Source organism: Chelonoidis abingdonii, chromosome 6, assembly GCF_003597395.2.
Source record: "Chelonoidis abingdonii isolate Lonesome George chromosome 6, CheloAbing_2.0, whole genome shotgun sequence".
Taxonomy (NCBI): domain Eukaryota; kingdom Metazoa; phylum Chordata; order Testudines; family Testudinidae; genus Chelonoidis; species Chelonoidis abingdonii.
In genome coordinates this window covers 97,799,920-97,812,756 of record NC_133774.1, presented here as the reverse complement: position 1 = coordinate 97,812,756, position 12,837 = coordinate 97,799,920, and the positions used below count along the sequence as shown (strand labels likewise).

Genomic DNA, 12,837 nt, shown 5'->3' with positions numbered 1-12,837 from the left:
GAATATCGTAAAAGCCAGGTAAGTGGAAAAGGAAGGAAGAGAAGTGAGGATACTGCTACTTTTTTTTCTATTACTCCCTTTTATACAGCCATTCACAATTGTAATGAACATTAACATTGATACAATAGATGAGTGTACATACATATAGTTTGTCTCACCAGAGTTTGGTTCAGACTTCTCAATTAGTTTAAAGATTATAAGAGCAGTTCTAGCACACATTCTTTTAAAATGTTATGTTATAAATGATATCACTTGGAAGAAGCTGAGCAAACTGTCCTTCCTGCTATTTCTTATTGAATCTCTCTTTTTTGTCCTAGCATATGAGCTACTTATATATTGTAAGCTGCACTCCGTATTGTGCATTGTACCTTTTCCTTTGTGATGCTAAATAAGCCAAATAGGTACGAGCCCTCCTAGACTAAACTTCCCTTTACCTCTCTATGCAGGAGCTGTTTTGGGGTAGCTAACGTTGCATACAGTATAGCAAGCTCTCCATTGCATGCAGTCCGTTCTAGCAATAAATTGATTTAGTGTTTTCAATCAGACTGCAGTCATCATCATAGAAAAAAAATCTTACAGCAAGAATGCAAACATTCCAAATAGAAGGCATTTATATGGTCTTTAATAGAGGAATACTTCCAATACTACTTAGATGTGCGTAGAATAATATGCATTCACCCGTATGTATTTGTATGCTGATAACTACTGGAGCAACAATGCAAAAAAATTTAAAATGTCTGAACTCCTAAATGTGGATGATACACTAACAACTAGGCTTATTTATTTATTTTAAATTGAGCTTGCCTTGACAACATTTTAAAGAACTACTTTGGGGACAACATTCAGTGCTTAATATGCTCTAAGTGTCTTTGTTCTGTTTGTTTTTGTTTGTTTGTTTTAAGACTCAGTCCTACATCATTTGCTCACATAAAACTCCTGCTGGTATCATTGTTAGCATGACAGCATTGGACACCTGTTACGTTGTTTTAAAACATATAAAAACAGAAATAGTAATGTTCAATTAGAAAAAACAGGAATGGAAAAACAACACAGCTGGGTTTAAGTTGCTAGTGGAACTGTAACTTTTGCATTTGCTGACTTAGTGTATGACTCTTAACTATATAACTCTCTCCCCATGGCACTTGTCTGAATGTTGGGCAGCTTTCTTGGGCAGGGAAAACTTTTCCCCCCTCAAACCGTGGTAGCAGAGCTGCATAGCTGAGAGTACTTCAGCCTGAAGGCTCAAGTATCTTCCACAGCTCTTGGTGTCCATTTTTACAAAGACTCTGCACCTGTTCTGAATCTCTGTCTCCCACTTCCTAGTCCACACTTTTACTCAAAAATAAAAGCAAAACAAAACAAAAATAAATAAATTAAAAGTTTGTACTGTACAATCAACTTTCTGGAGCAAGATCTATTGGATGTGAAGCCAAGAATTTCTGGTTTACCTAGCAGCAGAGTTGGCAGTTTTCTGGGAGAAACTAATTTAGGACAGGGTGCTGGTAAATACCATCTTTAAACCCAGTTAAAACTGGGAAACTGGGGAAATTAATTGCATCCATGTCCAGCAAATTTAGCATAAAATGAATCTTTTCAAACTTTGGTTATATCCATTGAGAACTGTGGAATAGGCTTGGTCTATCCACTACATCAAAGTTGGTCTTCTGCGTAGGCAAATGGACCTGGACTAATTGTCTGCAACTCTGCGTGCTTCTGATTGTTTAATGCTTCAAGTCTACAGCAATGAATTATTGTCGTTTTCATACAATCAGATGTTTGAATTTTGTTTATATAATATTAAAAACTGAAATTAATCATTACATGTATAACAACTTTGAGAAAATATCCAACCAAAATGTACACAAACATTCCAGTGTTAAGTATTACAATTTCATATATAAGTATTATACCCACTGCAGTTTTACTTCAGTTTAGGGTTGTTCAAATAAAATCTATGAATCTACTGCTTTATGTAACCACAATTTGAATACGTAACTAAAACTAAGTGTAATGTGGTGTGCGTTAATTAAACATTTTTTAAAATAGAAAATGCCTTTAAACTGGGACTAGCTAGATTTTCACGGAATGGTGAAAACCATGATTTGACCTGGTAAATACTGCCTTTGGTAAATACCATCCCATCCCTACCTAGTGAAGATCTTAATAAAGGAGTGTTTTTAGTTAGTGGTTCATGGTACTTTATTGCTCACCTGTGAGGGGAAACTAGCAGAAGCTGATTTTTATACCACAATATTTGGTAGGACCTCTAATTCTGTCCTCATATTGGGTGTGTGTATATGATTTGAACTAATGTTATTCTTAAGGCTAATTTGAAAAGAAGAAATGTTGTAAGAACTTACACAACTACTGCTTGTGTAAGAACTACCTTTTCAAAACATAGTTCTGGAAAACAAGTTTCATCTCATTGGAGGCAGAGGGAATCAATTCAAGTTCTTCTGCAGAGAATTGCTAACATAGTTCCTATCTTTAAGGGGGAAAAAGTGATCCAGGCAACTACAGGCCTGTCACTTTGACATCTGTAGTATGCAAGTTCTTGGAAAAAAATTTGAAGGAAAAAGTAGTCAAGGACATTGAGGTCAGTGGTAATTGGGACAAAATACAACATGGTTTTACAAAAAGTAGATTGTGCCAAACCAGCCTGATCTCCTTCTTTGAGAAAGTAATAGATTTTTTTAGCCAAAGGAAATTCAGTGGATCTACCTTGATTTCAGTAAGGCATTTGATACGGTTCCACATGGGGAATTATTAGCTAAATTGGAAAAGATGGAGATCAATATGAAAATTGAAGGGTGGATAAGGAACTGGTTAAAGGGGAGGCTACAACGGGTCACACTGAAAGGTGAATTGTCAGGCTGGAGGGAGGTTGCTAGTGGAGTTCCTCAGGGATCAATTTGGGGACCAATCATGTGTAATCTTTTTATTACTGACCTTGGCACAAAAAGCGGGAATGTGCTAATAAAGTTTGCGGATGACATAGAGCCAGGATTAATTGGTCTTTTTTTTTTGCCCCCCAACTTTAACCTCTCCCGGAAGGCTGTTCCAGAACTTCACTCCTCTGATGGTTAGAAACTTCTCATCTATTTCAAGTCTAACCATCCTGATAGTCAGTTTATTATCCATCTGTTCTTGTGTCCACATTGGTACTGACTTAATATTGCCTCTCCCTCTGGTATTTATTCCTCTGATAATTTTATGACAGCAATGCATATCCCCCCCAGTCTTCTTTTAGTTAGGCTAAACAAGCCAAGCTCTTGAGGCCCTTTCATTAATGACAGGTTTTCCAGTTCCCTCGGATCATTCTAGTAAGCCCTTCTCCTGTACCTGATCCAGTTAAAATTCATACTTCTTAAACATGGAGAGACCAGAACTGCACACAAATTTCTGGTTAAGGTCGCCCGCACCATTGTATAACTGTAACAACACCACCTTATCTCTACTGGAAATAACCTCGCCTGATGCATCCCCAGACGCATTAGCTTTTTTCACAGCCATTCACATGGCAGCTCATAGTCATCCTGTGATCAACCAATACTCCGAGGTCCTTCCTCCTCCATCTGTATACTTCCAACTGATGCCCCACCCAGCTTATATAACAAGTCTTTGTTATTAATCCTAAAGCACAACCTTGCTTTTCCTATTAAATTTCCATCCTTATTTACTTTTATCCAGTTTACAAGTCACTCCAGAATCCTTCCTGTATGATATCAACGTCCTTCTCGTATTGCACTACCTCCCAATAAGTTTATGGAGGGGATGGTATGATGGGATAGCCTAATTTTGGCAATTAATTGATCTTTGACTATTAGCAGTAAATATGCCCAATGGCCTGTGATGGGATGTTAGATGGGGTGGGATCTGAGTTACTACAGAGAATTCTTTCCTGGGTGTGTCTGGCTGGTGAGTCTTGCCCACATGCTCAGGGTTTAGCTGATTGTCATATTTGGGGTCAGGAAGGAATTTTCCTCCAGGGCAGATTAACAGAAGCCCTGGGGAGTTTTCACCTTCCTCTGCAGCATGGGGCACAGGTCACTTGCTGGAAGATTCTCTGCACCTTGAAGTCTTTAAACCATGATTTGAGGACTTCAATGGCTCAGAAACAGTTTGATACAGGAGTGGGTAGGTGAGATTCTGTGGCCTGCATTGTGCAGGAGGTCAGACTAGATGATCATAATGGTCCCTTCTGACCTTAAAGTCTATGATTCTATGCCAGTATGTCTGAAATAAGGATTCCAGTGAAAAGAGACATGTTGGTCAGAGATATGGCTGCCCCTAAGCAGACCATAGCCATGTCACAATGTAATGACATTGGTTGGCCATAGAAGAAGCAAGCAGCACAGTGTGTGTGTGTGGTGTTTTTTTCTAAGTTGGGAAACTAGTGATCAAATGTGTTTAAATATCTGGTGTTGCCTGCTCAAGGTGGAAAACTTGAATGGGCTGATAAAGTTATGTAAGGATCCAAACGTGTGTGTGTTAGAGGAGACTGTGTAAGATTCCAATATTTGCTCAGAACCCGACAACACCATTGTACCTGTGAAAACTTATTTTGTAAGTACATCGAAAGGTGATTTTGAAATTGGGGCTCTATAGGTCAAATTCTGTGCTCACTTACAACTTATACAGTCCCATTGTAATCAACCCCATTGATTCGACCCTTTGTATTTCTAGTATAATAGTTGTCCTAAAATCCTTTCCAGTTTTGCCTTAGAGAACTAGATATGGCTTCCTCAGTATTAGCAGTGCTCCCTATTACTCCCTTTTAGGTAGGAGAATGGTTTCCAAACCATGGTCCACAGAGAGCTGGTTGATCACATCATGTTGGTTCTCTTTGCTATTCTCTTCAGCTGCATCACATTGAAAAGAGTTAAAATACAACAACTGGTTACCTAATATTACTTTCTCATGTAAGCTGTTGCTGTTGGTGTTTGGCACATGCCGGTTGCATGACCATAACTGAGAGCAAGAAGAAGGTGGTCCAAGAGACAGTTTCTCCATTAAAGTTGGATCCACAATGTGAAAAAAAAATTAGAAAACTTGTAGTCTAGAGAATACTACAAATATTGAGGTAACATTTTGGGGCAGAGACAATTTCTTCCGGTGTTTGTACAGTGCCTAGCACTGTGGGGTCTTGGTCTGTGGCTGGGGCTCCTAGGTGCTGTCACAATACAAATAATAAATAGATGTTATGATTATTATTATTTATTTGTTAAGGCTGTGAAGCGATTAAAAAAATTAATCACATGATTAATCGTTAATGATAGAATACCATTTATTTAAATATTTTTGGATGTTTTCTACACTTTCAAATATATTAATTTCAATTACAACACAGAATACAAAGTGTACAGTGCTCACTTTATATTTATTTTTATTACAAATATTTGCGCTGTAAAAAAGAAAAGATAGTATTTTTCAAATCACCTCATACAAGTACTGTAGTGCAATATCTATCATGAAAGTTGAAGTTACAAATGTAGAATTATGTACAAAAAAAATCTGCATTAAAAATAAAACAATGTAAAACTTTCAGGGTGGATTTGATTAAATCAAATTGATTTAAATCATGATTTAAATCATTAGTCAGGAAGACTCCATCGTGGATTTCTACATAAAAATGCATTCTTGCTGGTTGTTTTAACCTAAATACAAATTCTTCACAACTCAGAGATAGATGTAGGTTTCATTTTTCGAAGGTACACACTATATATTTTTAAATGATTTATTTTGAAAACTTTTTAGATTAGTTTTACAGCTATATCAGAAAATGAATGATTGTTTAGTTATTTCATTTACCAAAGGTAATTGAAGCAGATATTTTGAAGTCATTGGGGGGTGAACTATTTCCAATTCACCAGGTTAATCATTAATATTTGGAGGATTTTCTTGCCATCCTGTATTAAGAGGGGAACATCACCAGACAAACATTTTTTATTCAACTAAAACCACATTGTGTAATCTGTTTTTTTTCTTCAACAGCAAACATAGCAAAACAAAACATATGAATTTGAATTTAGTTAAACATTCAAGTTTTTTAAAATCAGGTTTGGTTTTGTTAAAATTGTTTTTAACTAAAATGGTTAAATGAAATTTAAATAAATAAATAAATCGACAGTGTCATCCAGGTCAACATAAGAAACTTAAAAGATTGGCTTCTGCCACTAACTCAGTTGTCTTCACCTTCATTTTCCTGTTTGTTCATAATCTGGAGAAGAAAAACAAGCTTTCTTGCTTTTTTTAGGTCCCAAACGATTTCTCAATTTGGGATGAATTAGTCCAAAGGAAGAAAATATTCTTTCTACACTGGCAGAAGAAGCTACTGCTGTTAAAAGTGAGATTATCACTTCAACAGTCCCTGAATCCAAGTGCTTAAGTGACTTCCACCAGTTCCCTGGTGTGACTTTCTTTAAAACATCATCAGCAAACACATATTTCTTGAATGGTTCTAATTCCCAAACTGAGTCTCTTCTATGGCCTGCTGCCATTATAGGTTTTTCCTTCCAGTGAAAGAATAGTATGGTAGATCTCAAATCAATGAAGGCTACACTCAGAAAGACCTCAAGACTTCTGGAATATGCTGCTCAGACAGTTTCACTTTTGTTTCTACTGCCTGTCTCTCCCTTCTCACATTTATCTCCAGATTTTTCTCCTTGTCCAGATCTATTCTGCCCAACAATCTTCTATTCATTGAACTTTTTTAAACTTTGCACTTTTAGAGAGAGGTAAGGGACTGACTCTGTGTACATAAATTTGCAGAGGGATAGGGTTGCAGACGGATGCATAGGGTTGAGCTCTATTACTTCTCATCTCTATATATTTATTTAAAAACATTTTTACTGTTGGCAAGCATGTTATCTCTGGAGAGATGATTCTAGTTTGAGAACTGCAGAACTAAGCATCTCTGATGGTATCTTCTAGACTGAGCACTGAGTCCAATTGCGTAGATAGAAAGATTAACCTAAATAATCTATACAGAAGATTGGGGCCCTAATCCATGAATTATTGGAATTTATTTACAAAACTTTTCTTAAACATTACATGAATATTGTCTCATACTATAGAATTAGAATTTATAATCCCTATTCCATGATGAGCCATCATAACTCAAAGATATATCTTAATTAAAATGATCTTTAGATAGGTTTTTTCCTCAACAAGCATGTTATCAAAAAAATCCGATTTAAATTAAAAAAATACATTTTTTTTATTTTTTTTAAAAAATCATTGATTTTTATCCACCCTGAAAACTTCAGAGCCTACAAGTTCACTCAGTTCTACTTCTTGTTCAGCCAGTCACTCAGACAAACAAGTTTGTTTATATTTTCAGGAGATAATGCTTTTTTTAATTGTAATTAATTATTTTTAGTTAATCATGTGAGAACTGTGATTGACAGCCCTATTTATTATTAATTATTTTATTTAATTTCTTAAGGCAATTGAAAAATGGTTAGAAGCAACCATGGCAGCCTGCTTCTGTTCATTTAGGCCAACCCTTCTGGAAAATCGCTCCTGAGCAATTGTACGTACACCTGCTTTTTAAAGAGGCAGATTAGGACTTAGTATCTGACTCAAAGTTTGCCACTTGTCAGTTCAGGATGAATAATCTTACTAAAGTTGCATCCCCACTTTCTGATCATACCCTCAGGGTTTCTTCACTCATCTCTCTCATAACAATTTCCATCTTGACTTCATGCTTTTTGTCTTGTTTTCTTTTTCTTTCAAAATATTAGGCTGAATTGTTTGCAACCTTCAATAAGCAAATAGGATAATTTGTTTGCATACACTACTTGTGTGGGGAGATGTGCTGTAATTGCAACTTAATTGAATGGCTGGGAAGAAAAATCAAATGCAAGTCACAAACGTTCATGCCAAACATCGTAATTTCCCCTTCCCTTCAGCTTCCAAAATCATGTTTTCATGTCACGCTTTTTTGGTGAATGTTATTTATCCCTGGATTTAATTTTAGTTAAATTTTCAACTTCTTTAGTTTATGGACAAATAAAACATTTAGTTCTCCCCATAAATATGTAGCTGTTGAGATAAAAAAAACTGGAATATTGAGAGTTCTGCATGTTCATTACCATACAAAACATGGGCTGTAACAATGTAAACAGTGTTTGGTTGCTCTGTTATGTTTTTGATCTTTAATTCTTTATTTCCACTTCCAAATAAAACCGAGTGAGATTTCTACAGTGGTCACTCAGTTTTTTATTTAATTTTCTTTTCTCACCATTTCTAGTCTCCATCTCCTGATTCCTCTTCACCCCGTGGTGCTGAATCGTCAAGTAGGCAACATCACCAAGATGTCTGTGGTACAGCAGAACCTTCCACTAATAAAGAGGTAGAGTGCAATCTTTTTAAGAGACACAGTCCTGTTCCACTTATTGCTCATGTCTTTATATCTTCTTCCTCCTCCTCGTATAGGAAAAAAACAAAACTGGCATAAGTTATTGTTATATTCTCCCTCGTGTTTTGTGTCTCTGATTGAAACCCTAATTTAACACCGCTGTTTCTGATGGCATTTTTTTTTTCTGAAGTGATGTTTGTGTAACAGGCTTAGGAGAGTTCATTTATTTAAGAGCAGCCAATATCCCCTCTGTACTGGGGCAAGAGGAGGCAACATTTTCTTTTCCCTCTCTTTGCAGAATGTCTTGCTACAAAGGAGGTTACATTTCTTATGCCACGTCTACACGAGCACTTATGTCAGCAAAACTTTTGTCACTCATGGGGTGTGAAAAAGACACACCCCATAGCGACATAAACTTTGCCGGCATAAGTGCTCATGTGCACAGGGCTATGTTGGCGGGAGACATAGCTCCTGCCGACACAGCTGCTGCTGCTGCTCATTGAGCTGGTTTTATTATGTTGACAGGAGAGCTCTCCCGTCAGCATATCACAACTACACGAATGATCTTACAGCAGTGTATTGGTACAGCTGTCCCTCTACAAGCTTATAAGTGTAGACATGGTCTTAGTCAAGATGACAGGCCTACCCAAATAAATAAATATTAATACAGCACTCTTTCTGTTAGTGTTGTCCCCTGTTTTATCAGCAGGGAAGTAGAATCATTGAAGTGTGAAGTGATTTGCCCAAGTCCAGGCAGTGTTTCAGTGGCAGAACTGGAAATAGAATCCAGGAGTTCCTGACACTGGATCCTCAAAAGTGTCTCTATCTTGCAAAGACTTATGTACATGGTTAATTTTACAAACTGTGAATAGTCACGTTTTTGTCAATGGGACAAATGAAAATGTGGAAAATGTATCATGTGCATTTAGTCTTTGCATATTGTGACTGGGGAACTATACAAACAGAAAAATTGCAGTTATCTGTTTTTATTTTCTAACTTTAATAAATACAGTGCAAACAAAGGAAATCTTCAATTATAGAAAGCAGACACCATCTAACTATTGATTTGTATTGTGATATCTATGCACTAGCCAGTTTTCTACCGATATAGAAGTTGGCTGAGTCTCACTAGAAATATTGTTAGAATTGAAATTCCAAGTAATAAATAGTCATATTCATGTTTTCTGTACGTCAGATTTGACAAAGAAGTAGTATAGGCCTATGATTTATGAATTATTTTTTAAAAAATCTTTATTTACATTTTGGAAGGTGATGGCTTTCAAAAGGTTTAAAGCTATACCAAAGTCTTTGAGAGTGTTAGCTTTGTGCTTTTATCTGTGATACTCTTTGCTCATTATAGCCTTTGGCTTTCATTAAAGTACAGATTTAGTAATTCCACATAATCTACTTTTGACTACTAACAGTTATTAGATATTGTTAGTCGTAGTCCAGGTGTTAGTGAAATGAAATGATACCCGTTGTAGTCTTGAGCATTGGATTGAATACAGTATTGGGGTAATAAACCAGATTTCATAGTAGGATATGTTGCAGAACTCATTTCTCTGGTATTTTTTTTTAAATCAGCATTACATTCTTCTGTACATCCTTTACAAATAAATAGTAAGAGTAAACCTCTTTGCGTTATGGTAAATAGTTGTATGTCTGAACCAAACGTTTTAATTTTAAAGAAATCTAATGTTTTGTTGACCAGACAAAAAGATTAATTCAACAAACATTACGTACTTCTTTTATGAAATTTCTATTTTATACACCAGGATTTAAAGATACACATTTCTGTGTTTAAGTGACATCAGGTGATGCCTTCTGTTATTTCTAGTACTAAAAGATTCCCAAATAAAACTACTAGAATTTTTTTTTTTTTTTAGTTTAACATTGTTGCAGTTAATGAATGTGTTAGACTTTTAATTTGATGTTAGTTTACTCAACTTTGTCCGAAAAAGAAACTCTGTGGGGTAATCAGATTCCCCAATGGCTGGCCAACATGAATTGATTAAAAGTTAAAACTAACTACATAAAACTTCAGACAGTCAGTCGAGTCCTTGAATTTGTTAATTAGGAAAGTGTATGCTTTAAAACTGCGCTTGTATGGATAAGCTTGTTGTTTTCTGAAACACACAGTCGATCTGTTCTCTGCTGTCAGTGCAGTACACAACAGTTTGGCTGGTTGCCTTCTGACAGGTGCAATCAGATAAAATTATGAAAATCAACCTCTATCGTGGGTTTAATAAAAATTAGTCATTGTAATAGACAGGATGGTCTCAGAGCAGCCTCTCCTGCTTTGACAATAAGTGTTTCCCAACACTTAATTTTCCTTAAATGTGTTTAGCAGCAGGAGGCCATTATTCAGTGACAACTTTGTCCCCTGTTGGCTTTATCTCTGAGAAGAAGAAAGCACGTATTTCAAGGTTGCTCTGATATCCTTATATCATGCCCCGATTAACCTTTTTTCTGCCATGAGCAGTTGTTTTTATAGCAAGCCCAGTGTAATAAGTTGTAAAATACAACTACTCATAGAATCCATGTAGTAAGAAATGGAAAAGATTTACTGGGTCATTTAATCCATCTTCTTGCCACTTAGGTGCAACTGCCTGACTCTGAGATTAGTTTACATTTTTACAAACATAATACCTAGTAAATTGTTCAGCATTAAAAGGATAATAGATTTACTATGTAGTGTAAGTGAACATTCAAAAGCACTTGTACCTCATATGAGATATTGGGCTTGATCCTGACCTCTCACTGATTTTCTGCTAGTATAATTATACTGAGAAATCAGTGGAGTGAATGCTCATGTACTTCACTGTGGGATTAGGGTTATGCATACCAACATCTTGTAATCCTTGGCTTCTCCAGAATTCTTATCACAAACATATGTAATAGCAGCACATATTGCAGTGCACCATATTACCCTACATACTTTGACATAGAAATTGCCTTTAACAAATTTCCTCATACAGGCTTATTTCTAAATGTAACTAAATGATGAGTACACCTCTACCCCGAGATAATACTGTCCTTGGGAGCCAAAAAATCTTACTGCCTTATAGGTGAAACCGCATTATATCAAACTTTTTTTGATCCACAGGAGTGCCTAGCACTCCTCCCCCCCCCCCCTCCCGAGCACTGCTTTACCACGTTATATCCAAATTCGTGTTATATCGGGTCACGTTGTATTGGGGTAGAGGTGTATTACTGAAGACTTTCATTAGGCATTTTTCTAGAAGTTATAGATGGAAAGGTCCTGTTATTTCTTCTAGTCAGCCTCCCTTCAGATGCAGGATAGATGATTTTCCATTAGTCAGTCCCACCTTTTACATTTGTTTAAGTTGAGACATCAGTTTCCCTGCCAGATATCAACAATCAAAGGATAAATCCAGAGCTCACAATTTTTAGTGTCTAAATTACATTTTTATTTGTGATTTGAGTGTTTAATATAGCATAACTGTAATAATCACCTTTTATTTTAACAAGTTAAGTCTGTATATAATTTTTTGATCTAGAGTTATGATAATATGGCAAATTCTTTTAAATATTCCCAGATTATTTTTTTTTATTTTGAATTCCAAGTACTTAGAAATGTGATTTATTGGGCACTATTCCTGTTATTCCTATATAGATCAGAGCACCTCTTGGCACACAGAAATGTGCTATCTAGTACCAGATGCAGGGTAGAACTGCTTAATATATAAAAATAGTAATGATATCGACTACACTTCAGGATAATAACTCCTTAATTGCTGATATTTTGAGAACATGTAAAATTTTTCCTAATAAGCTATCAGGTGTCCTTCACTAATTAATTGTCACTGTGTTTTGGGGTTTTGTTGTTGTTTGTTCTTTTTGCATGGAAGACCTTTTTAATGCATATTTTAATGCATATTTGAGCTTTGTTCTGTTTGAAATCCTTTTTGTCTTAATTACAGTCCAGAAAAAGTTTGGCTTCATTCCCAACCTATGTTGAAGGTAAGCTGTGAAAAATATAACATTCAGTGTATAGCACTGTTTGTATTATAATATAATTCTTTTGTACAAGTAAAAATGCAAGTCTATGGACTGTGAAGGTAAATGTTAACTAGGGCTGGGTGAACTTGTTTACATCAAATATGAACCAGTCCAGAATTTGAACCAACCCCCAGAACTATATTTTGAAAGTTAGAAAAGCTTAATTCTCTTTTATTTTGTAATGTTGCACTAGTGGTCTCAGCCCAATTCCTAAGGGATAGGTGACAACATCGCATAAGGCACCACTGGAATTTTCAGTAATCCATAGCACCATTCTTGGAATTCACAGCACACTGGATGTGCATGGAGGCTGAACTACCCTCTGATGAAGAAGGATGGAGGTCAGACTAGATCATAATGGTCCCTTTTGGCTTTAAAATAAAATAAAAGCATCAGTGGTTTCTCCAGGGTTGAGCTTTATTGACAGGGCTGTGGTGGTGGTGAACATCCAT

At 36.0% G+C, this 12,837-nt stretch overlaps 2 protein-coding genes across 3 annotated transcripts in view; one reads left to right on the top strand and one right to left on the bottom strand.

Moving 5' to 3' along the window:
- Window positions 1-12,837, bottom strand: part of ENTREP1 (endosomal transmembrane epsin interactor 1) — a 380,498-nt gene that overhangs the window by 271,246 nt on the left and 96,415 nt on the right. The window lies entirely within an intron of this gene.
- APBA1 (amyloid beta precursor protein binding family A member 1) overlaps window positions 1-12,837 on the top strand; it is a 162,973-nt gene that overhangs the window by 114,330 nt on the left and 35,806 nt on the right. For both annotated transcript variants that reach the window (XM_075067272.1, XM_075067271.1), the window contains exons 3-4: window positions 8,255-8,356; window positions 12,307-12,346. In XM_075067272.1, the coding sequence (XP_074923373.1) occupies window positions 8,255-8,356; window positions 12,307-12,346 (142 nt within the window). The remainder of the gene's footprint in view (window positions 1-8,254; window positions 8,357-12,306; window positions 12,347-12,837) is intronic.